The following is a 26,430-nucleotide window of genomic DNA, read 5'->3' on the forward strand; positions in this document are numbered from 1 at the left end:
AACACTGAAGACTAACACGATTTCTCCGACCGGCCGTTCTTATTTCTCCCGCCGCGCATGCGCCCTCTCGCACGTGCCACTTAAAATACACGAGTCGAGGGGAACGCGGGAAATTCGTATCTATGGGGTTTCGTGTTACGTACAGGTTATCAGACACTTTGTACACATTGTAACACGATTAATCGTGTTACTCGGGTTATAATTATTAAATGTTGCTCTTGAAACGACTTTGTAGATCATAATAAAAATATGAAAGTGAAAAAATTCTCTATAATATTTATTTCATCTTTAGAACGTATAGATAAATTAGTATTCAATTATTTTATGAGCTTATTTATATAGTTATGAACGTAACCTATCAAGGAAATATATTTTTGTATCTTGCGGAATTAATGTTGCAAATCTGTTGAAAGTTATGTAATTCTTGAAAGTAAGCAGAAAATTTTATTAAACATAACGGAAGTATTCAATAACACTTCTGTGCCGGTCACGTACTCGTATAGTTTATTAAATCTGATTGAAAATAGTACATGAAAAATTTTTTGATACCGGAATGAGGAAGTATACGATAAAAATCGTTAATTACCATCCAGTTCACCTAATGGAAGTGGCTTTGGCAATGGTTTTTCAAAATCTCTTATCTCTTTCCGAATATTCTTCGACTTTTGTTTGTCAATCGATTCGATCAATCGTAGCTTATGTGCTATTTCCTGATGTATAATCGGTCGATACTTCTTTTCCATTCCAAGACACTCCATATCGCTTAAAAATTCCATTCTTTCTTTTATACCTCGTACCACTAGGGAACAAAAGAAGTGTATTTAATATAAAAATAAAATATGTGAATTACATTTGAATTCTTACACTCGTCAATTGGATCGCCATTGTCTGGTTGACGTGGTTCTCGTCTCATTCTGTGAAGAACTTTCGGATCGCGTGGGGTTTCCGGCATATCTTTTCCGTACGCCATCATACACGCCAAATGACGTTTTTGTTTCTCTTTGTTTGCTGAATTTGGAACAGTAAAAAACTTGTAGACTGATCGTTTCACAAAACTGAATTTAAAATAGTAGATACATATTCTTACGTAAGGGAGCTAGCCTCCTAAATTGTTCCCTCTCGTACGCTCCACTTTTAACAATCGCGTCTTGACTCCGTTTTTTCCAAACAGTAGGCATCATTACCTAATACGGTCATTTATTATAAAAATAATATATAATTACTTCTGCAAACAGATTAAAAATTCTACCTGGTACTCCGTATTTTGCTTGTTTACTTTCGCATTCGATTTTTCCAAAGAAAGGGGTAACGATTCGCCTCTGTCGACAGCATTCTGAATTAATTTCCTTTGCATCATAGTCACCTTAGACTCTTCCATTAAAACTAGAATAAAAAGCCCATAAAATGTGTATTTAAATAGTGCAAAAATTTGTTGGAACACAGAAATAAACCATAAACTACTTTATAAGAAAATAGTAAAATCAGTTAAAAAATACAGCTAATAAAGTACTGTCAATATGATTTCGTCTCTTGCACTAATTTAGGCACAAATTTGTTTAACAGTAGTGCGTCTTATCGTTTATATTGATAATAATCTAACATACATTACAGTATGAGTGTTAAAAACTTGCATTTTCGAAAACTTAAATGAAGATTTTGTGTAAAGGTCGCAAGTTTCTTTCTAATTCATAACTTAAATTAAGAAAATATTGAAATTAAATATGAAGAAAATAAGAAAAAAATAGGACTTAATACTTTAGGAATATTACGTAAAAAGAATTTATAAAAATTTCGCTTACGTTTGATCAAATTTTTCGTTTCTTCGCTGTATTTCGCTCTTGGCGGATGATGAAACGCGCCCGCCCCCATCTCAACCCTTGAATACCTTCGATCCATTTATAACCTTTTGCAAAGATCGTTTTCGAACACGTCAACACATCCACATTGTTTAATAGCTGTCACCGAACTGTCACAAGTCGTGAGAAATTAAAAGCTGTTATTTGCGCCTTGTTACCCGCGACACAAACAAACACCGAAGTTCGCGCCGCGTTTCCATGACTACTTTCAAGATGATTGAACTCGATCGAACCAACTTTCAAACTATGACTCAAAGTTCGCCCACATTGTCACTAACAAGGGATATTATTAAAATGTCACAAATTAATTAAATGTCCTTTGGAAAACACCACTATATTACGTACTAAAATTGGAAAAATTCGAGCATATTAATTTTTATGTATGCTCGTTTTTAATATTAGACGGTAAAATAGCTTCTTGAAGGTTCGAAACTTTCGTTACAGAAATGATAAGTTTCACTTCAGAAAGTTATAAGTACAAAATAAATGAAGTACATTTGAAAGTAGATAAAAATAATAAAATTATTTAACTATGATGGATTTTATGATTGATGAAAGAAAAATCGAATTTAAATAACGGACGGGCGCTATTGTTTTATTATAATAACAGCAAAATTTATACTTCCATAGCGAATAGTAATAATAGAATTAAAGAAAAACTGGGTGATAAACAATTAATAACAATATCATACCAAGAACAGTAACAGTTAAATAATAATAATTTATAATTATTTAACATTTAAAGTCTTCATACTTATCCCTAGTACACTCATATTCATAGGGAAAATTCATGAGCTTAACAATTAAACATTAGGTTCGCAGAGCACCCATATATTTTTACATGTTTGTATAAATACAAAATTAGTTTATCCAAAATGAAATATTCACATGATTTTGCTCATAATACGGATCTAGAGGTGGGCGAAACACGTCTTAGGTTTAGATCTAATTACAAGACGATTCCTGGAAGCAACAAGCTCTTATAATTAAATTATGTCGAGGTCGGTGCGCCACCAGTTGCATCGAATAAATCGTGTAAAACGCACACGGTGCGTGGTCGGTCTCAAATGTTTTGTCGGCGACAATCAATGGATCAATTGGGAACGGATACACCTTGAAGGATGCGGCAGTGGATCGCCGTGGTGCGCATGTCATGCAATCCCAGTGTTAGGGGTTGCGTTCCTACCCCCAGAACGAAGTGAAGTCGCGTTTTGCGCGTTAAAGTCGGTCAGATCCGTGGAATTGTGACACGATCATCCCTCTCATTTCGTCCCGTTTCGCGCGCCCGACACATCGTCCGACAATCAAATCGTTCCTTTCGATCAGCAAGGAACAGTGAAAGTTTTTATTGATTCTGTGAGGCCACACGTTACAACGATATTCTCTGCTCCTTTTTTTTCCGCGGGGTGAGTACAACGACATGGATTGCTCGCTTTCCCTTCGAACACGGTGAATATCTAGGCCGACTGCATTTCTGACAACAAACGCTATTCGTTCAGGTGTTGTTGTTATCGTGACTCTGGCCAGAGCGACGCCAGCGACTCCCCCATACGTTACACTTTGCCTGAATTTTCTGTCGGGGGTTGTAATAATTAACCGCGAGCTCGTAGAACGATTTTACGATGCTTTTATTGTGATTCTTTAGAATGCAACTACCCGAAATGTAGATCGTTTTATTGTTGACGAGCAAAGCGTTTCCAATATTTCAGGAATAATATTCTATTGAAAGTCCCGTTCACAAAGGACGAGCAAGATGAAAGTGGGACTGTTGAAGAATTTCTTGCATTATTTCAATTTGAAACAGGGGACAGTTTTGATAGCTGTCTTTCAATTGGTAAATATAACAGAACGTCGAGATGTCGTTATGACACGATATAACCACGGGAATTGTTGATTTGTTGGAACTGATTTGAGACATTTTTCTGATGCAGTTCACATCAGGATTCAGTATGATATTTTTCGTACTGGCATTGGCCCACGCGATGGGAATTCGAGAGATGGTGGTGAGAGATACAGAAGATGCTCTCGAGAGGGAAGCCCTGGAAGATATATCGTCTAATTACCTTAATACAAAGAAAATGGATATGGCGCATCACAACGCAACCGGTGCTTATAGAATTATACACAACTAGGATTAAGAAATTGTTAAACCTACTTGTTACTTTACATATGAATTCTTCTTTTCGCGTGTTCTCATTAGAAGCAGAATTTTTAACGAACGTCTGTTCCAGAAACGGTTTACTCGATGTATTGCGGATTAGTCATCACACTGATACATTTTAATTCTACGATTTTGCTCCTATACGGAGCATTAACGGTAATGAAATTTTACGTAGAAATGAATATTTACGTGATAAAAACAAGCGTAATTTATTCCGGTAGAACAATCGTCACTTCATGGCGCCGTGGATGATGGTCATGATGACTGTAATATCAGCGTTGACGATTTCCTTGTTCTTAGTAGAACAGGATTGCCCCTTTATCGCTACCCTGGGCGGCAAGTCGGACATTTGTGAACGTACGTCTATAGATAACAATATTATTGATAATATATTTACATTTAAAAATATCTGGCCATTAATATTACAAGTAACGCGAACAATTTTCGTTGCTGCCTGCACGAAAAATTCGTACTATTTACAAAATGGCGTACAGAATTTCTAAAGAATCCAATGTGTATTCTCTGCATACCTAAATTCTGCATTCCCTTCGTTTTACATTCACGATTCCATATAAGTAACACAAGAACCATTTAACTTGAATGTTCATTAGTCAAAAAGTGACAAAAGCTGGATAAAAATGGCTTTTTATTGAAGTTGAAAGGCATGCTTCGACAGATATATGAAAGTGCACCAAAAAATATTACTATACAGTTAAAATTTAAAAACACAAAAATTTTTAGCTTAGTCATTGTCCGTATAATAAAATTGTATGCCGCTAAAAAAATATTTCACGAACTTCAGATTATAATATTCGTTCAGGTACTCGTGCACAAAAAGCGTTACATGTAAATTTCTTACTTGGTGCGTTACATCGTAATTCGTTACTAAAAAATGTCATATTTTTTCAGGTATAATCGTTCTGTTTCTCGTAATCATATGCTCCTACCTGTGGTTCGTGGTCTACAGTACTTATAAGAGCCTTGAGACGAAGATAGGACTAACACACATTCTTCATGGTGTGAAGAAAAAGCCCCTGCCGCCAGTCGTACAGAAAGCGAAAACCGTTCAGCCACGCGCGAACAAGCCGTTCGAGGTTTAAGGATATAATAAATACACTGCGATGGGTGTAGACGTAGCCACGTTGTCGAGAATGACGAACGAAAAAGCGTCAAGACGATGAAATGAAAATAATTTCATGTTGGCAAAACGCTGTATGTGTAAAACACAACAAAGACTTTTCGGTTTACAAAGCTCAAATACGATCTTCAGTACAAATTGCTTGCTTCATGTATTACGCGTGTTATTTCTTGCTCGTGCATCTCACAAATACTCGTTCACGATTCGCGTTGTTTAATAACGAATACTTTGCATACTATACTCTGGACGACAACGCACAGACTTACAGTTTAATTTTTAAATCTGTAATAACGAAACTGCATATCGAAATGCGGCGACGCATATACCGTAATATACTATTCAGTTGGGTTATTGCCGCGGATTAACCTGAAATCATTTAAATTCACAACGACACTGCACAATCGTCTGAACGTTTTAATTGAAAATTTCGTATAGCCAAATGGCACATTCTCCTTGTGTAAGACTGAATCTTAATTGCTAGAGCGTTCTAAGATTTCACGGGAATTCATACAATCATTTCAAACGATAAAAAGAAAAACGAAAAAAAACGGAATAAATCGCTTGCAACAGATAATTCGACATTTTATTATAAATAGATACAGAGTTTCGTCTCGTAATTTTATTTTATAATTCAATCCCAACTGTTTCGTGAAACTACAACCTTCATATTTTTGTGGTAATATTTCAGTACTAACAACTGAATGTATCTCTGTTTTGTGTATCTCTATATTAAATGTACGGAAATCATAAAAATAAAGATTATAAAATTCTATTACGTTATATACGTCTCGTGATTCAATTGGTTAATCACTGTCACGTGTGGCAGTTAACCAAAGTATATATTTGTATGTTATTTTGAAAACTTATTTACAGTTGATATGAAAGGTAGTCAAGCATGATATATTTTTTATGAGAATTAACGAAGTAGTTAGAGCTTTATGAAATGAACACGAGAAAAATACATAAGTTGAAACATGAAGGGTACATGAACTACTAAAATGGCTGCGTTTTTTGCATACAATACCTCCGTTATGATATGGTGTATTAATTTTAGCTACAAACTCAGTAATTTAAATGTAACGAATATATTCATGACATGGACACATCAAACGGTGTTTTAAATATTGAGTTCCTTTTCTCAAGTGTAACATTCAAGAATTTGTGGTTCTATAAGTCGGTATTCCAACAATAGGCCCACATAACAAGTCAATAACACATTCTAGTGTTTCATAAAGTTTCTCTTTTTTTTTTCATTTTCCGTTTATAATTCACACACAGTGCACATATCACCAATAAGTAGTAGTACTCTTCATTTGGTCCTCTATTAAATAGAGTACGATCTCGAATATAATAGTTCTCACTTCCCACATGACTACTCTTATTCATATCCATATGAATACTAAAATCAATGTATTAAAAATATATCTCCAGTCATTTGTGTAACAACCAATATATAAAACAAAGAAAATCACAAAACATACAAATGTGTCAAATTCATTTCATTTAGCAGTTTACCTCTTCTGTGTTCTCTGATCACATTTTATCATCAGATAATTCAAGGAACTGTGCATAAACGTCTCTCGTGCATTCGCCTTTGTTATTGAAGACAAACTTGTAGTAACTACCATCTGCACATATTACTGTAAGATAATATCAATTATAATTTCAAATGACATGAATTAATGTGTTATTAGCAGCAGCTTGTTAAGGTCGGTATCCATTTGTTACGTATCCTCGTATCGTATCGCCGTTATGTATCAGTGAGGACGGGGAAGCGTTGCACCGTTAAATATCAAAACTTGATACAAAGATACGCAACAGGTTCGATCGATCATTTCTCGGTTTCTCGCCGTCATATCCAAAGAATGATACAGCATTCGGTCGAGTTAGTGTGGATACGGGAAAAAATCACACATCGTTGCACAGTATCGTATCACTGGATGATACGTCGAGATGACACGATACGGGAATACGCAACAAGTGGATACCGGCGTTTACGTTGCTATTACTAACCTATAATACTATTGTTATCAGTCCCAAATGCACACATACATTGCGGGCCACCTGGAACTTGAAATTTACAAAAGCTCCAACTTGAACTGAAATATTTTGGTAGGAAAGTGGCAGATGCTAAACTAGATTGACGATTCAATTTTTGATCTTCTACGGCAAAAACATGTACAGTTCCGTGATCGCTCGCTACACACAGCCAAGTAGAATCATGATTAAAATTTATGCTGAAATTACATCAGTTTAATCAGTGAATTATTTCGATAATAAAATAACTTTTTAGGTTATTCTATTTTTACCTACCAATAAATGTTCGCATGATTAACCCCTCTCCTCAATTCATTAATCATATTTCCACTTTGTGTTTCGAATACTCTAATCAAGGTACCTTTTTCTGAAGCAGTAGCCAATCTGGTACCTTGTAAGTTTAAAGCTATACAAGACAAAGGTGTTTCATGTGCTTCTATGTTTAAAGGCTGCTTTTCTGTATTAGCCAAATCTATGACTGTAACAAGGAAAGAAGTTATTACATATAGTGAAAGTACAAATCTGATAAGGGTTTTCTATTTAAAAGTTTACCTTGCACGTGTCCATTTTTTCTACCTGGGAAAGCAAGTAAGGAATTACTACTATTTGGGCACAGTACACATAATCCTCTAGGGTTTGGATTAGTCTCAAAGACATGTAGCTGTTGAGGATTTTGTGTGAATGTATAAACTTTTATAACACCTTCTAAAATGACTACTATTCTATCTCTTCTCAGTTTAACACCCTTTACAGGAGCATTAAATTCTAAAGTAATCGCTGGAGATTTCTTCAGGTCATCCCATATCATAACTGCAAATATATAAGATAAATAATTTATCTTTCTTGCATACTAAAAGCATCAAAAGTACTCAAAGCTGTACCTTTATTGGTTGGATACATTGGCTTTACTCCACTGCCAACTAGTGCTAAATAGTTACACCTAAATAGCATTTCCACATAACCCAGACCTCCATCACTGAAATGACGTGCCTTTTCCTTTAAAGGATCACAATTATATACTCTGAAGCCATTTTCCATGCCACAAGCAAAACATCCTATAAGTGGAAAATTATACAAGTAATAATGATATTGTTATCTACTTGTGCATTATGTATTTATCTTCTTTCTTCGTGATTGTCATACATTATTTGAATATTTCTTATTCAATGTACGCATTAGTGCAAACACAGAGAAAACTAAGGAGATAAACCATTACAATTGGATAAACAGAATTATCTTTAAATTCCTTATATAGCAGCAACATATCGCACAATACATGTACAAGAAAGAATGAGGGTATCAAAAATGAAATTACTAATAACCTGAATAGAATCTGTATTACATCGAGTACATTTATTTACTTTAATGTATGAAATACAAAATTACTTTCAGCAGATAACATGAGATAAATAGGACATGCACTGCTTAATAATTCATTTTCATAATTATAAGAGTGATTGAATTTGTAACCAGACAACAGATAACACAGATTATTTCAAAACAATTTATCGTGATAAGTTTCGTATACATAGATTATTATCAAATATTCACGAAAATAAGATTACGATTAAGGTTAGAAACTAAAGAACGATGCTAATATTTCAGATTTCAATTACTTTCTAAAGAGTACCGCCTCAGCAAAACAGGTTCTGCGATATCAAACCGATATTAGTCATATAAAATAATAAAATAATGATAAATTTGTGACAGAAGCATTAGACGCAGAGGTTAGAAGAAAAAAAATAAATTTGACAGTACGTGACCGGACTGTCAAATGTAGCACACTCGGTCACATACCTTGATCCTGATTGAAACCAGCATAGAGTAAGCCATTCCCGTGAGGATTCCCCGTGGTTAGGTTCATTGTATAAATTATTTCTTTGACCGCAACATTCGCTCGAACAATCGTTTACTTGTGGAATTCTATCACATTTTCACCGGCAAACAGCACGAGATACTTTTCGTAACTACCGTAACTACCAGTAACTACGAAGTTCCGCTACCATCGTAGGGTATACACGCATGCGTATTCGACTGTTTTAATCAGCTGACACTAAATAGAAGCAGAACGCACCTCACGCGCAATTGCTCAAAAGAAGAAAGTATGTATTTGTGATCGAATTCTGTCTTGTGAATTCATTTAGATACCAATTTATTTGTATTGACTCTTTTCAACAATAATCAGCTATAACGACGATGGAACTATAAATACAGTCACTCTCTGTCAGTGTGTATATACATAATTCGACGTTTGGATCTTTTTTCATGGACAACTGTTTTTAGGTTATATTTATAACGAAATATGAAAGGTTTGTATCATAGGAATTCTTTAATAATAAGGAAGTTACATGCTTGCGCTACATTATTCCGACAAACGCCACAAAATTTGAAAGGGAAAAAGCACAGTTCCCAGTTATGGCTTACAAGACAGATAAAAGATCCTTATGTAGAAATGGCAAAACAAGAAAACTATAGATGCAGAAGTGCTTTCAAGTTAGTGGAAATAAATGAAAGATTCAAGATACTTAGTCCTGGACAAGTTGTGATCGACTGTGGTGCTGCACCTGGCAGTTGGACACAGGTTGCGGTCAAGGAAACAAATGCAGATGGGAAGACTGACGATCTTATTGGAAAGGTAGTGGCAATAGATAAGCTGTCAATCCATCCCATCCAAGGTGCAAGTATATTAAGTAAAATGGACTTTACAAATGTTGCATCTCAAAGTGAACTGTTGAACATGTTAAATGGTCAAAAAGCTGATGTAGTTTTGTCAGATATGGCACCTAATGCGTGCGGTGTAAGAAACTTAGATCATGATAATATAATAAAACTTGCGTATGCTGCTATGAAGTTTGCCTTGCAAGTCACACGAATAGATGGAACGTTGCTTTGTAAAGTATGGGAAGGAGGAATGTCTCAGCAACTGGAGAAAGATTTATTAAGGTTTTACAAAACCGTTAAAAGTGTAAGACCTCAGGCAACAAGAGATGAATCGACGGAGAAGTTTTTCCTAGCCAGGGGATTCAGAGGAGTAAAAAATACAGCCGATGGTACAATGTAACATGCAGTTTCATTAACAATTAAAATTATGTACAATAAAAAATGTTTAATGAGTAAAATGGTTTGTAACGCAGTCGCGTATCATGCCTGGACAGATTGTGTAAATAATAACAAAGCGCAAACATTTCGGTATAAGACTGACGATCGAGTGATTCTGTGAACTTCTTCCATTTGCGATCTAACAAGACTCCTACACAACACGACAAATATAATATACATCAATATATTTTAGCTATAAATAATACAATAATATTTAATACAGTTACAATTAATACACGTTAAGACGCCGATGACGTTTCTTAATTACGCTTGTATATACAATTCTCTTTTAATAAAATTAATATGTACACGGGTTTAACATTCAGTAGATGAGAAACAGAGATTACACACCACATCGAAGCGTACGCAGAGCAATTGAAATTACTGGCCGCGATGTCAGATTCGTAATTTCATTTCTGAATTATACGTGAATAGATCACCACGTAGGAAATTACATTTCGACTAAAATCCGGAGAGTGATTAACGCGTTTTCATGGATCTCGATTCTCTGTATTTCACGGATTATTTCGTAAATTCGCGCCGAAGAGTGTTTTCACGCGCGTCTCGGAGAAAATAAAACGATCGAAGACGATAGCTGTAAACACTGACGATAGGGAAGATGATAGATTCTGACTGTTCTGATCGTTACTTTCGAATTACAGACTCCTCTCGATTATCGTCCCGAATTCAATAATTTTATAGGGAGAAATGCTTCAGATCTTCGTAAATTCGTTTTTTGCCCAAAGCCCGAGCCTTGGCAACAAAAGCGTTTCAGGTTAATGCCTGGACAATAATCGTGTACAACAAATCAGACGATAATAGAGAGGAGTCTGTACGTAGAACAATGATTGGCTCGCACATCGAAAACATCCATACTATATAGATACGTGCTTTTGTTATACAATCGAGAGTATATGCTTGGCCTCGATTACGCCGGAGTGGTATAAAATATTCGAAATTGTACGTGTCTGAGAGAACGTAGCGTTCCGAAAAATTATTAGATTCGTGTGCATAAAGATTTGGCAATTAACAAAACACGATTGTTTTCTTCATTCGTTATCTCTAATGTTTCACAGTGATGAGATTTTGTAATTCTTATTTGTAATATTTCGTTGCCGCATAGAGGACCAGCATACCTCTCCAGACTTTACGCGACGAATTGCGATTTAAATTTCTACAAATAAAGCAATACCGCTAAAATCAGTCTGATCCGATATACCGGGGTCACAAGTACGTTTTTCGCGAGTCCGTGAACCCAGATTCCGCGTGTACGAACCTAAAAACACACACACACACACACACACACACACACACACACACAGATTATTCTCAAGGTGATATCTTTCTTAATATTCGATCGAGGGCTGCGATGCGCGAAATCCTAACCAATTCCGCTATACAGATTCGCCTGCTATTATAAAATCCCTCTGATTTTTATTTATTATTGGATGATTATCGCGAGAACAATACCGCTTCTGATCGGACACGGGTTTCAAGTTCGGCAGTGATGATCCATGACTTTTTTTATCGGTGCTCAATATTAGTTTCTTATTGCGCGCAGACGCTTTACGCACGGACTTTAAATGATTAACCGCGAGCATTACGATCGTCTTACGGTTCTATTGTTTCCATAACAGTTGGTTCCATTTGTCGATGTATGTATACGTGTATAACAGCGCAATATATACTCCGAAAGTATTCCTCTGGCTGCGTGCCGCGAGATGTTTGAATCGTGACGCATACGGAGTAAGAACACTGCAAAGTAATGTGATTTTGAGCAAGTCCTTTGTTAACTTATATTTCGCCTCACGTGCAACGGGCGCGGTGTACAGTTCGGTTTCGTTGTTACGCCGGAAAAATTGTTCGGAGCCGTGGAGATACGTTTTCAAGGAAAAGGTTGCGACACTGCTCCAATGAATTTTGGATTATAAATTGTTTAGGTATCAACAGCAAGAATCATTGGGACACTAAGAGAAAGTGATACCCTAATAGGGTATAAACCGCTTAAAGTGTTTTTTTCGCCTTACAGGCACGTAACACCTACCATTTTTGGAGTATCTAAATCCTTTATATGGTACATATAATGTTCCAAAAGATATACAAAATTTGTCTCTGGGATCCGAATCTCGATATTCACTTTCCTACTACTTTTACGTCGCCGAACGGGCCTAGATTAAACAACTAATACGCATCTCGTAGAAGTACTTTTGTTTTCGAAAATTACGAAAATAGATCTAGTAAGCATGGATCTGCTCGTTTTGCTGTAGTGTTTAGTCGCAGGTTTTAGGTGAATTTTAGTAACGTTAGCGGAGGCAATAATTGGAAGTGTACATAATTAAAAAAATTAAATTGGTACATCCATATATATCAGATGTTTTTTCTGAATTTTGAAGTACGAAGTTTGTAAATTTTGCGGTATCAGTTAAAATTCCGCTTTCACGACTTAAGTGATAAATAAAAGTTATTGGAAGGAACGAAAATGTTTAAAAGATTCAGTTGTTTAATTTGCAAACCACTAGTTCCTTGTTTATTACAGTCCGATTGTAATATTTAGTGACATTTTCAGTCAATAAAATGGATCGTTGTACTGATTGGAGTACAGAAATAAGAAATTAATAATATATACACAATTGCTTCGTTCACAAACTGAGAAAGGAAATTTGTATCAGTGATTTTGAAACGTCCTGTACACACCCTGGCTTTAGAAAGCTTTCCTTGCGGTGTCCAGCTGTCGGCCGAATTTGAACAGGGATAATTACGCAACTCTTTTTAATCCGGTGGTTTATCACTTTCTCTGCTTAAAATAGTTTCGACTTTTTCCTTATTAACATAATACCGTCTTAGACATACGAAAGCCTCTAATAAAGGTACCGAATTTCGTTAAATAATTTCCTTACATTCAAGTATTAAATCTAAAAGTACAATTCCATTAAAAAGAAAAAAGCATTTTGGATTGTCGATCACATGACTAAGGCCACACGAAGCAAAGAACGCGCAACACGAAATATATATGTATCAACATAGTGTTTTTGGAACGGAATCTATTGTTCCAATCATTATTTTAGTACGGCTTTCCACTATCGCTGCTACTCTGTATAGTATATCATATTAAGTTGCGTCAGAAAACGAAGCGTGTGATCTTAGTCTTTACACCAGAAGCTCGAGGATATTCACGCCATTAATACTATCAATCTTATTTGTAAAACAAAAGACTCTTAATCGGTAAATTAGGCCTACACGTGTTTCTTCGATCAAAAAGTGACGAACAGCTAAGTGTTTGTTTTTAGAAAAAATTGTACGGGGAGTACACATACATGTCACAGGAGGTTGTCGAGTCTTTCTACGACGACGAAGAGGAGACGGAGGATTACGCGGAGAGCACGGACCTGCCGGAGGAGGAATCGTCGGAGACGGAGGGCGGTGAAATTCTGAAGCATGGAGAGACAGGAATGGCGATACTTCTGAGAGCCATCAAACGATTCCGGAATAAACATCGAAAACAGATAGACACTGCTGCAGACGAGACGAAGATGAACGAAACGTCGATGGACGATTTGCTGAATGACGCCACGATGCACTTTAACGAGTCCAGGACCGCGCAGAGAGAGGAGAAGGATGAGGCTGGTAGCAATGTGTCGAGCAAAATTAGCATTAACGGCGAGATGATCCTGGAAACGACACTTCTGGACGTAACCACGGATAGAGTGCGGAACAGCCCAAAGACACCCGATACTAATCACATGGTTAACACCGAGAGGCCCGATTAATACTTGAAGGAACTGTTCGCATTGGAAAAGGAATCGAACACAGAACCAGAGGTGGTCTTCTCCCCCCAGAACGTCCACGGTGCAGTGTCCATTAATGTCCACGGAAGACTACAAGCCGATCAGGAGAGAACCGTATCATAACCAATGGAGGATCTCAAGAGCGACGAACTGGAAGCTTCACCAACTTCTTCCGAATCCCTTTTATACGACCCCGGGTTTCACGACCAGTACGCGGAAGAAGATCCCATCACCAAGATCCACATGATCGATGAGCAATCGCCCGACATCAAAAAGACTGAATTCCTAAAGAAATCCAAAGTCTCGATTTCCTTCAGAACCTTCGAGCCGGAAACGCTGAATCTGAAACCCACCCAAGAGAACCGACACTATCCCGCCTATGTCGAGCAACCGATAACATTTTCCTCGGAAGAAGTGAACAGTATACACAGTCAGGATTACAAGGAGAGAGCCACCTATCCGCCGGACGACGTACCGCATGCCAGCACGAAGAGCAGCGTGTTCGGCCATCAGAAACCCTTCCATCGGGGACTGTCCGCGTGGAGAACGGTGTCGCGACAACAGGCGTCCTCCAGTCAACAGGTGGAAACCACGTCCCGCGGCCAAAGGCAGAGACAACCACCGATCTCCTTCTGGACCGGCGATGCTGCTGATGAGGGATTCGGCCACGTGAAACCGCAGAACAGTAAACCGTTTCTCGGAGGTGTCGCCCTCTCGAGGGGCCGTCTCGAAATTGCTCGCGGGGACGAACCTCAAACGGGGCCGCTCGTGTCGATATATCGGGGACACCTGTCGGTGGATAATGGAGTGTCGCCGAGAAGATTTTTACGTAGTTCCGCGCGCGTTTACACGCCTCTCGTTGCTCCCGATGGGAAACGCCTAGAGACTGTGGAACTGTGCCAAATGAATTAAAGAGTCGTGAACTCTTGTGCCGGCTAGCGATTCGCGGTGCCAGCCGAGGGATTCGTACGTCGCCCGAGAGAATCGATAGACGGGGGGCCTTTCGATCGATCGCATATAGTACTTAGGAGGGGGAGTGATAAAAGAGACAGGGGACATGGTGTGAGAAAATCGTAGCCCCGTTGCGTAATCTTATTAAAGGACTTTGACGAAGCTGCGTTCAAGAATTAATGGGCCCATGGTCTTTGGGATAATGGAGGCAGACCCGTTTCGTTTGTCTGGGGAATAGGAAAGACGGAAATCGTGCTGAGAGTCTTTGAATTGTGAATTAACCATGCTTCGTGATCGCGAGATACGATGGTACATTTCTAGTGATATTCTTCGGATATAATTGTGTATGTATTACACCTTGCGCTATCAGCCATGTAAACGCGTCTCTGTTCAGGCCTAATTCGGTAACTTGCAAAACGATTTTGGTAAACTCATTGTATATATACATATACATACATGTATCCATGTATATGGTCCTCCTTGTATGTATGCATATGTATATCTATATGTATGTAGTGATGGGTTTTCGAGCCAAGCGGCTCAAGCCGGCTCGAGCCAACGATCATCCTGGCTCGGCTCGATCGCTTGAGCGAGCTGGAATGACAGCTTTATGAGGTCAGCGGAGACTCAAGGCTTTGCCCAGCCAAGCCTCGGCGAGTAGTGATGTTATCTGATACCCTATAACCCGCTGGCAACCGATCTTCGGGCTACAGTGTAAACACGTAAAATAAATCACGCACGAATTAAGATTTAAACTTTTACTCCTTTCAGTGTACTTTCTTAACCCTTTGCACTCCGCTGTCCCCTCTCAGGGGACATCGTAATTCTAGCATATCACTCGGATGTCCCCTCTCAGGGGACATTCAAGTTTATTAGTGATTACGGCGAATTGAGTTATTTCCGCGCAACTTTTCGAGACATGCATGTTTCCCTGAAGTTTTCTCTTGAAATGGCACAAGAAATCGCATCATAATATCGTAAGATTACTAACAGATATATACAAGAAATGGCGGCGGGTTTTGTGTTAGACAAGAATATGAGACGCGTGCTCACGACGGTCCGAGCACTTCTCGAAACCACTTGAAAAGAGCGATAAGGGGAGCTTGTAGAAGAAAGGTCGGTATGCGAACATAGCACGCACTGTATAGTGTGATTTATATTTATAAATAAACAAGTCTAAATCTGGAGGAAAATATGGGTGGTGTGGATCGTGCGGATCAATACGCTTCGACGTATTGTTTCCTCCGTAAATCGTTGAAATGGTGGAGAAAACTATTTTTTTGGGGGTTGGAAATGTGTGTGATAAACTCATACATCATATATCGCATCTCAAAACAAACAACTAATGAAACGCCAATGACACACCACAAGTTTGTCAAAACACTAATTGACCAATTGAGGGGCGATTTTCGTGTGTCAAGAACGCGCCCATCCACACCTTCTGCGGACAATAGATTAGATAATAAATTACATATTCCAGATGTGGGACGAAGAAAACGAGACTGTATAGTATGTTCTAACAGGAAAACATCTGGTGGCAGGCGACAAACAAATTATTATTGTCAAACATGCACCAACCAGCCCGCAATGCATATTGGGGAGTGTTTTAAAATTTATCATACTCTGCAAAATTATAAACAATAAAATATTGATTTTTTTACAAATAAACATTCCTCGATCTCAGCCAATTGATATCAGTCCAATATCATTATAATACGTTACTTAGTTCTAAAATTATAATAAGTTATACGAGGGTTTGTAAATGTTTGTTTCTGCTGTAAAGTGGCGCTGAGTAGCTGATAGCCAACGTCCAAAATCGTGCGGAGTGCAAAGGGTTAAAAATGTTATAAATTAATGTAGGAGATTCTCCTGATGAAAATAAGCCCAAACCTGATATAAATCAGATTATATTTAATTACATACAATTTGTATCGCGATATAACGTATGCATAAAAATTGTATTTCTCTGTTCAGAGACTTGCAAAAATTGTGAAAAAATCTCTCATACATTGCAAATACCAAGGCACCTTCTACAGAATTGTCTCCAATTTTTCCATTGTCTCCAAAAGATTGAAAAATTCAAAACATTCTTAACGAATAATTCCGGATACTTTATTTGACTGTGGTTAAAATAAAAAATGGCATTGCATAATTACATAAATAAATAATTACATATACAATCAAATGTAAGATCCTTGCAGCCACTTTTCACCAGCAACAAAATAATTTAGTTCCAAGGAATAAATGGGACATCACATCAGATCGCGATTCTCAGTTGTCTCAAACATCTAATATTATATCAGCATAGTAAAACAACGCACGAATGGCAGCAAGTTCAAATACAGCAACAATACTAAAAATTTGTATGCAAATGATCAGATATAAGTAAAATAAACAATTACTTTTACTACAACAGAAAGGCAAAACTATGATTAATTATGCCACCTTTTCCTTACTGTTGCGAATCGAACTACACAAGTAATACTGAAAATACTCCGAATTATGTCGTGTTTGGACTTATTTTCACGAGGAAAAAAAAATCTCCTCGATGAATTCATAACATTTTTGATAAAGTCCATTGAATAGAGCAAAAGTTTAAATTCTTATTCATGCGTGATCTATTCTGTGTGTTTACACTGTAACTCGAACGTCGGGCGACGGAGGCTTGTAGGGGTATGGGATAACATCTCGACTCGTCAAGGCCCGGAGTTCCTGCCTATGATGGTGACTCGTCGCCAGCTTTAATTAGGCTGGCACGGGGATTCCAGCCGGCTTCAGGCCGGCTCACGGCTCAAACCGGCACAAGCGACACGATTACCCATCGCTACCTGTGCTTGTGACCCGTGCACACTCGAGTTCCGAACTTCGGACGAGTTTCCATTTTGCGTGTCGTTGCGCTCGATTTTGTCTACCACGATCTGTGGTACATCGAGCACTTGGTTCGGGAGTGTAGTTTCTGGAACGATCTCACCGATAGTTTCTGTATCGGTAACGTTCCCCGTCACGTTGTCCTGCCGTACGCTCGTCCGATAGCTCGTCTCGTTGTCCGTCTGGAGATCCTCTACGCTCGGGACGACCACCGAATTCGTCGACGTCGACGGAAGAAGGATCAGCATAGGGGTCGCTTCCGTCGAGTTCAGGAACTGCGAGTCGTTTTTCCACACGGCTGCGTCGTCGGTGATGTTGATCGCCTTCAGGTTCGATATATTCAGCAGTGTTTTCAGATCGATGGGAATCTTATAGTCGACCACTTCTGAAAAATTGGTCTCATTCGAATCATCAACAGGGAATTCAGCTACAGGAACCACTTCGTCGTACCTCGACAGGATATCCTCGTCGTCTTCGTTCGACGAGAAGGCATCTAGGTCTGCAGAAGTAGAGATGATCTCGTCCTTGGTCTCGTCGTCGTTTGACTTAGTACTGTTCTTCGGTGGGTCAGTTGCAGCGATGATAGACTCAAATGGCTGTTCCTCTACCTTCAAATTGGTGTCTTCGCGAGGTGGTATTACCACAGGGATTTCTATCGAGTCCCTGGTGTCTTCGTAAGATGGTATCACCACAGGGATTTTTATCGAGTCCCTGGTGTCTTCGCGAGGTGGTATCACCACAGGGATTTTTATAGAGTCCCTAATGTCTTCGCGAGATGGTATCACCACAGGGATTTTTATCGAGTTCCTGATATCTTCGCGAGGTGGTATCACCACAGGGATTTCTGTAGAGTCCCTGATGTCTCCGCGAGGTGTTGTCACCACAGGGATTTCTATCGAATCCTTGGTATCTTCGTAAGGTGGTATCACCACAGGAATTTCTATCGAGTCCCTGGTGTCTTCGTAAGATGGTATCACCACAGGGATTTTTATCGAGTCTCTGGTGTCTTCGCGAGGTGGTATCACCATTGGGATTTTTATCGAGTCCCTGGTGATTTCGCGAGGTGGTATCAGCATTGGGATTTTTATCGAGTCCCTGGTGATTTCGCGAGGTGGTATGACCACAGGGATTTTTATCGAGTCCCTGGTGTTTTCGCGAGGTGGTATCACCACAGGGATATTTATCGTGTCCCTGATGTCTTCGCGAGGTGGTATTACCACAGGGATTTTTATCGGGTCCCTGGAGTTTTCGCGAGGTGGTATCACCACAGGGATTTTTATCGAGTCCCTGGTGTCTTCGTGGTCCAGTTTCGACGACTGAGAGTTCGTGTTGCCTAGCAGAGGAATGTTCAGCTGCAGCGGTCCATTGGATTTCTTGTGATTGTTGTTCGACGAGTCACCTCGAGGCCTGTATCGACTGTTCAATTGCTCGAGCAGGAACACGATGTGAGCTTCCTGATCAATATTCACGTTTTTCACGCATCTGCCCATTGTGTCCGCCCGATAGCCATCCGCACAGGGCGGCAAAGCTGGCAACGCAGGGGCAATGAAGACGCTTTTCGGTGTTATTCGTCGGAGAAAACTCGCCGAATCCAAGCCAGAATGCGATCCCGATTGAGAATCCACAAGGAGCCAGGCCTGCCAGGCGAGATCGTTCGGCGAACCCACGTCCTGGGACCTCGTTTCGGCGGAGCCTCGCGATAACGTTGACGACGAGGAGAATGAACCGATGTCGGTTAACCTTTTCGCGGACGTTAACTCGCAATGCCTGACCAGACCAGCGAATATGACGACGGTGAAAAGCATCCTCCATCGAGGATGCCTTCGTCGCCGCTGGCTTATCGTCACCATTTTCAATTCTTATTGGACGCGGCGTTTCTTGCGGGATTCGTTCGAGGTATCTTGAAGATTCTCGTCTGAAACCTGCTCGTCACCTTCCTCTCGAGGCTCGACGCATCGGAAACGTCTGAAAACAAAAAGAGAAGATTGTGTCCATGATTATACATGTTATAGGCGACGACGAGGTGAAGATTAAAGGCAGGATATTAAATCATGATGCTTTTAATAATGAACGTTCTGCTTTAGGATTTTACGGTTAGGTACTTTGTGCGATGAAAGAATCTTTGTGTACTGTTCAAGACACCCGTTGTATTAATATTGCTTGAATTAAATTGGGCTGCAGAAGTTATATCGAGGCAATATCTTTAGTACTACGGTGTCAATTTAACTTCCAAATTTCTATAAGAACAACAAATTTAATTTTGGATCGAACTGACTAGAGGGTTGAAGTGTTTCCAAACGAAAATAGGATCATCTACTGTTTGTTATCTTTTTTATTTCTTTTAAGGTTTGTATTCCGTTCTGTATAATAGCACCTTCTAAAGGGTTCACCATGTTTCAGTTATAAGAGAACAATGCTTCTTTCTGTGATATGCGTAAGATATAGAATCTTCCTAAACCCTGCTCTCTAGTGCACGTAAGTTATGTGAACTCAATTTCATTAAACTACTTGAATTGGTGAAACAGTTCAAAGTTGCGTTCAAAGTACTTCGGGGAATTTCAATTGAGAAAGGAAGTATTTCATGTCACAACGTTTGCATTCAGCTTCGGTTGTTAGGGCTTTCACTCAAGCATTGAATCATCTTCGGTCGCGGACGGTAGCCTACTTTTCAGCCTTAATAGACGCCATTTGCTTAGATGCCATCTGTACATTCCAGAAACATATTTAACGAATTAGCGTTTCCTGCGAGAAACTGCTCGAAATCTCAGTGGACCGTGGTTAATAAGCGCCAGATGCTACCGTATGATAATAAATCTGAGACGTACGGAAAAAAGGAATGTGGAAGGCACGAGGAAGCAACGTCTTGTTACTTAAATTGAAACCTGACTTGTTCAAAATTCTCGAAACCTTTTACTCCCAATATTTCAGACAATTTCGTTCGTACACAATTAGTATAAATATCTTTATAATCCTTTTAAAACTTGAATACAAAACGGTAGAAAATAGAACTAAATTTTATTAGGAAATATTAATTTCCAGTGATGCATCGCGTGGAGCATTTGTCTTCTCCGAAAATGGAGACGTTTCGAAGATTTCAAGGCCACTTCTATTTTTTTTAAATATAACTATTTTTCCATACATTATTCGACCCATAATTTAGTACTTGGGTCGAGAAATGATTAGTCTAAAAGAAATTTTAACTTCAGTTTCTCAACATTGTATAATATTCTACCCCATGTTCTCACTAGTGTTTACTAATTTTACTCTTTTAAACTAATCATCTTTCGATTCAGGTTATGATATTACGTATCAAAGACAACTTGGCTCTAAACAAATAGAAGAAAACCAGCGAGTTACTCCCGAATAAAAATTGTCATTTGACAATAAAAAATCATTCAAAGTTAAATTACAGTTTATATATTTCTATTTATTTCCGGGATATTTCACTAGGTACACGTTGAATTTCGAAATAGGTACCGAGGTTGGCACACGAACGAGCCGTTGCGTTCGCTCGATTTTCTCGCGGAGCCGTATTCGGTCGAAAATCGAGAGCGAATCGAGGAAAATCGGTTTCGTCCTCGGAGCGTAACACTGAAAGGAAAGGGTAATTCCATTAGAGTTATTTGTACACGGCGACTGGGTGGATCAATGACTGGTCAGTTTAAAAGGTATTGCATGCCCGCCGGCGGCGATCTCCGTCTGCTGTTGCTGCGCGTATATGCATTCGAGCTGGACACGCTGCCACGGGAACGGGGAAAAGTGAATGCACGCCGATCTGTTTTTACCGTTATCCAGCCACGCCACGATTATGTCTACTTCGTGAATAGGCCGTATAAATACACGAGGATTCGGTCTCACGGACGTGTCAGGCATCAACACCTTGAAGAACAGGCGAGAGGAACGTGGGATGACGCCCAGGAGTTTCGTGACTGAAATACAGTTTCACGACCGCTGGCTGAACATTTCTGTTTCCCTATTTCGCTTCTTTTCACCAATCACGTGAAGCACGTGTCTAAATTGTACTAGGAAAATCGTTTTGTAATCGAAAATATTGTGTTTGGGGATTTTCTATTACATAGTTCTATTCTGCTCCCCTTAGTTAAAATATCCAATCAAAGAAGTGATTGTTTTTCAAGATTTTTTGAAATATTGCTTCGTATATTCTTCACTTTTTAGTTAAAATTGGAATGTCTTATATGCTTTGTAGAGCTCTAGAAACAGTCTAATTTATTTGTCCTAAGTGCTTTTCAGATGATTTTACTAGTTTATGCTTTCCTAACATCTAATTGGTTATGTGGTTTCTAAGTTTCCAAGTTTTCTTTTTGATTGCGAAATTGAAGCCAATCGCCTTGCTTTTTGAAAATCGTTAATAGTTTCTAATAATAATAATGACGATGGTAAGTATTATGTTTAAGTTCTTTATGCTTCACTTATTTGTGCTTAAGTTGTGTAAAAAAATTTAAAAATGATAAATTCCTATATTGAAGTGTTCTATTTTAAACAAGTACATCACAAAGAAAATTATAAAATCTCATTTTTCTCGGATGTTTGAAAACGTTAATTAGGGCACTTGAGCTAAGGAGGGCAGTATTGGTATTGAAAGTTGCAATGGAACCAAGCATTAAAACAAAGTAGAGCCGAAAAGGTCAGCTTATGAAAGGAGCCAATCGTTTGCCCTGCGATCTACAAATATGATTTCATTGCATGTTCCTGGAGAACATTTGTACGATACTGACATAATGGCACTGAATTCAATTGTAATTTATTTGCTTATGTTTGTTTATAGTTTATACGATTCATGGAACTTTTACTTCATAAGAAATACATACAAATGCGAAACGAGAAGATACTATTCTGCTATCCCATTTTTATTGCTTCTATTCTTTGTAAATATATTGTTTCGAGAATTTGTCAAAGTAATAGTGAAAAAAATGTTTACCGTCTAGAATTAAACAATTTTTATTAACTAATTGTTATTATTAAATGCTCCAACTTTTTATAAAGGCGTCTCAGTAACTTTTATTAAAATGCCCGAGTCAATATAGTAACAATAAATTTTTGCATAGAACTGTGAAACAGTACTTAATGAAATTTTAATTATTAAATAATATGAGAAAATTGGTCACACGCAATATATTTTTTTTAAGTTATCTCAGAGAGTATTGTTGCATTTTATAAGTTCGACACAAATAATAATTTGGAACTTGAAATATATTTTATCTTAACCTATGGTCTCTCACAATCATTCCGCAATCTATTTCACTCCTCTGTTATAAACATAAAACAGGAATCAGAGTAACTGAGACTGTATTCCAAAAACATTTAAAAATGCTTCAGTGTCCATGTTTCCAATTCACGGTATAAGCCTTATAGCCACGGTAACTAATTTATTATTGGAATTATACCCAATGGAAAGTTAAGAACGGCCATTGAAAACGAGGAAAAAGAATGAAGGATAATTGTGCCCCGATTAGCCACACTTTTCTTAATCTTCTTTCACTTCTTTGATGCCTTCTGTTATCTGAACTTCCGTCTACGAATCGACTTCGGGCTACCAAGTGAAATCAATTCGGATTCTTTCCGTGAATAACTCGTTTCGACATCGGTGGTGGAAGGAGGAAAGGAAAAGTGTAAAGGGAATGCGACCATTTCCAACGTGAGACGTTGACAATCATTATTGTTCTGCTATGAACAATTGCGAATAACGAGCTGGTAGCAGAAAACTGTAGTGGACAGTTGTCGACAATATGCTTGGGAATCGTGGACTGTAACGTTGAAATATCTGTTTGTAGATTATCAGACAGAATGTTCTACATTCTTCTACATTCCTGTTATCTAAAGACGCGTGTGAACTGTCCATCTCCCAATTAACGGCTATTAAGGGTCTAAGTAGACTATAATGATGGAAATTCTCTCTCTGAATTACGAACCGACTGCAATAACATTAGACAAAAAGGAAAGTATACAGCGTGTTTCATTTATATTGATCAGCATAGAAATATGTGGAAAAAAACCTGTATAGTAACGTCGTTTCCTATAAACATATCATATCCGTTACTCGTATTTATACGCAATTAAATGAATGTCGATTTCTTATGATGCACCACGTTTCGAGCAGCCAATGGCAATACATTTATTTTTGTTTTTTTTAAAAATGTATTTTCATCATTGTATGTACCTATATTGTTGAAATACTCAATTGTATCTAAAAATAAAATAATGCGAAAACTTCAACTCAAAAGTTCCTGATTAATTATTTTTTTGCTACGTCGGTTACGAAAGCATCGTTCAAACATAACCTATCAATCTCATCGACTGGTAGATAATTAACTCTTAATCGCTTCCTATACATTTATTTGTCACTTTCTCTTCAATAAAATTATTTCTTTAGCTTTTTAATGACAGAAAGTCAGATTAAATAACGTTTAATCGATAGAATGTGCTATGGACACGAGTGAACCCTGCGGTTGTTAGAATTGTCGTCCTTGCAAAGGTTAAAGTGAAAAAAAAGGGCACCGCAGATGTAAGAATATAATATTTTACGAAGCAGTTAGCGCGACATTCTCAAGAATCACGAATAAAGTGCATAACGAAATGAATGCGTTCCCTGTGATACGTGCCATCGTCGACAGCTTTACGATCGGAAGGAGTATCCGGTCGGAAAGGGACGACTATACGCGATCGCCTGGCTAGTCAATGGAACCTCTGCAAACGTTACAAGCACGCAGAAATGTACGACACTATCAATAAAAGAGAAACCAGTCTAATAACACCGTGCGGAACGACAGGCTCGCGGTACAAGAAAAAAACTGGCGGTCGTCTTTTTCCAACTGAAGTTCAGACTAGTCAAGCCTAGTCGGCGCCATGAAATGGAAGAATCGATTCATTGCGTTTCAAGAATGTCCGTCTCGGTTTCGAAACGATGGATTTATATTGATGAAAACAGGAGAACGTATTATTACACTCGGTTCCTTGACGCCATCTTAACGATTACGATTTCCGGACGATATTCTTTTGATCTTCGTTAACGAGACCATCCCGCATGGACTATGTTTGTAATCAAAGTGGATAATGAAAATAATGATACTTTCTGTGACTCGTTCTTATTGCAATTGAACAGCGAAATTGGTCCTCCGATGGATGCTTGACGTGTTGTCAGCAGAGCACGGGCAGCACTAGGAAAAGTTTATATGTATTTATGTTTTAAGTTAACAAATTTGTCGATACGAAAAGATAATTATCTTTGATAATTATAGAATACTGCAAATAAAACATATGCAACAACGGACGTTATTATGCCACGTAGATGGCGCTAGTAGTATATGGAGACCAAAATGGCGGCTGTATGATACCTCGCCAAAGAACAAAATCCCTTAAACTTCTCAAATTAATAGATTTCTCCATAACTTTTAATAGAATAATTCATTATTAATATAAGAGATAAGCGTTCTTCCTATAATTTATTTATTATGTGCAATCTCTCCTGTCTCCAGAAAAATTAATTTATACCGTCCAGAACAGATTCAAGCAGCAAAAAGATGTGATAACCTAATTATAAAAATTTTATGATTACTTTTAAATTTTATATTTTAGTTTATGCCTTTTATAGCTTCTTTTAACTTGGGAAATGCAAGAAAATAAAGGCTTTAATAAAGGTAATACTATATACATACTACATAGGTGTTGCTATTAACGTCCTTATAAATGATTTGCACGCAGATTGGCAGCAGATATTGACGAAATCTGTCTATAAATCCATAGCTATCTGCTCCACAATTGGTTTGGGTTTTGCAGGCAGAGCCTGCCTGACAGAATCGTGAAGCAGATTGGCGGCAGATTGTTTATAGCAGATCCTGCAGCAATCTGGTTACAAAAGCTTATAAGAGGCATTGGACAAAATCTGGTTGTGCAGGTTTGGCTGATTAGTCCCAGATATCACATGACAGCTTGAAGACGAAAGATTTGATGGCTATTTTAAATCTAAGGCGCCTTTAAGCCGTCTTCAAGGCGTCATTTGACGTCATGTGCTATCAGGGGGGTGATAAAGCCTCTAACAGAAAATTCAAAATTCTGTTCCATTTTAATTTTTAGATATTACTAACTGAAATTATGAATTTGTATAAACTTCCACACTCTAATAATCATCATAATTATTTCATTCCAAGCTTAAGGATCATTCTTTATCAGCTGTTGTTTCGTAGAAACAGATTTGTTTTTTATTTCGAATGTTATTTTTCTCGGTTCCATGTCCATGGATTCCTCACTATGCTGCATCGAACTCTCAGGAACCTCCATTGCGTAATCGGCGAATAGAAATTTCTATCAAACGATTCTTTAGGAGTGGGCAACGAAAGTCAGCGCTCCTTCCGGCCGGCATTTAAGTGTCTCTTTCGCCGATACAGGCGGGGCTGCAGTTTCTTCCACGCGAGAGAGCGTGGCGGTTTACTATCCGCGGCCGTCAATGGATTAGCCCCCTTCCGTTCGCTCGTGCACATCGAACACAGAGTCTAACCACAGTATCGGAAGCTTTCTCCC

At 38.3% G+C, this 26,430-nt stretch overlaps 6 protein-coding genes across 6 annotated transcripts in view; 3 read left to right on the forward strand and 3 right to left on the reverse strand.

Annotated features, from left to right (window-relative positions):
- Positions 1-578: 578 nt before the first annotated feature.
- Positions 579-1,896, reverse strand: LOC107191889 (UPF0193 protein EVG1-like). Its single transcript, XM_015581031.1, has 5 exons — positions 1,800-1,896; positions 1,250-1,383; positions 1,088-1,184; positions 865-1,008; positions 579-799 (listed from the first exon to the last, which is right to left on the reverse strand). The coding sequence occupies exons 1-5, from the start codon at positions 1,894-1,896 to the stop codon at positions 579-581; spliced, it is 693 nt and encodes a 230-aa protein (XP_015436517.1).
- Positions 1,897-3,212: 1,316 nt separating this feature from the next.
- LOC107191976 lies at positions 3,213-5,159 on the forward strand. The gene is made up of 6 exons (XM_015581131.1): positions 3,213-3,262; positions 3,566-3,690; positions 3,788-3,962; positions 4,088-4,173; positions 4,239-4,374; positions 4,927-5,159. The coding sequence occupies exons 2-6, from the start codon at positions 3,610-3,612 to the stop codon at positions 5,115-5,117; spliced, it is 669 nt and encodes a 222-aa protein (XP_015436617.1). The 5' UTR covers positions 3,213-3,262; positions 3,566-3,609; the 3' UTR covers positions 5,118-5,159.
- Positions 5,160-6,679: 1,520 nt separating this feature from the next.
- On the reverse strand, positions 6,680-9,056 carry LOC107191890 (WD repeat domain phosphoinositide-interacting protein 3). The gene is made up of 7 exons (XM_015581032.1): positions 8,990-9,056; positions 8,809-8,841; positions 8,074-8,247; positions 7,745-8,002; positions 7,469-7,670; positions 7,169-7,392; positions 6,680-6,795 (listed from the first exon to the last, which is right to left on the reverse strand). Exons 1-7 carry the CDS (start codon positions 9,054-9,056, stop codon positions 6,689-6,691), a joined length of 1,065 nt encoding a protein of 354 aa, XP_015436518.1. The 3' UTR covers positions 6,680-6,688.
- Positions 9,057-9,292: 236 nt separating this feature from the next.
- On the forward strand, positions 9,293-10,761 carry LOC107191965 (rRNA methyltransferase 2, mitochondrial). Its single transcript, XM_015581119.1, has one exon. The coding sequence runs from the start codon at positions 9,495-9,497 to the stop codon at positions 10,251-10,253; it is 759 nt and encodes a 252-aa protein (XP_015436605.1). The 5' UTR covers positions 9,293-9,494; the 3' UTR covers positions 10,254-10,761.
- Positions 10,762-13,595: 2,834 nt separating this feature from the next.
- LOC107191979 lies at positions 13,596-14,264 on the forward strand. The gene has a single exon (XM_015581135.1). The coding sequence runs from the start codon at positions 13,606-13,608 to the stop codon at positions 14,056-14,058; it is 453 nt and encodes a 150-aa protein (XP_015436621.1). The 5' UTR covers positions 13,596-13,605; the 3' UTR covers positions 14,059-14,264.
- A 3,537-nt stretch (positions 14,265-17,801) lies between these two features.
- The window catches only part of LOC107191891, a 79,120-nt gene continuing 70,491 nt past the window's right edge, over positions 17,802-26,430 (reverse strand). The window contains exon 2 of the mRNA XM_015581033.1: positions 17,802-19,860. Within this exon, the coding sequence (XP_015436519.1) occupies positions 17,802-19,745 (1,944 nt within the window). The 5' untranslated portion in view covers positions 19,746-19,860. The remainder of the gene's footprint in view (positions 19,861-26,430) is intronic.

The sequence above is a fragment of the Dufourea novaeangliae genome, unplaced genomic scaffold (assembly GCF_001272555.1).
Source record: "Dufourea novaeangliae isolate 0120121106 unplaced genomic scaffold, ASM127255v1 scaffold248, whole genome shotgun sequence".
In the NCBI taxonomy this organism is placed as follows: Eukaryota; Metazoa; Arthropoda; class Insecta; order Hymenoptera; family Halictidae; genus Dufourea; species Dufourea novaeangliae.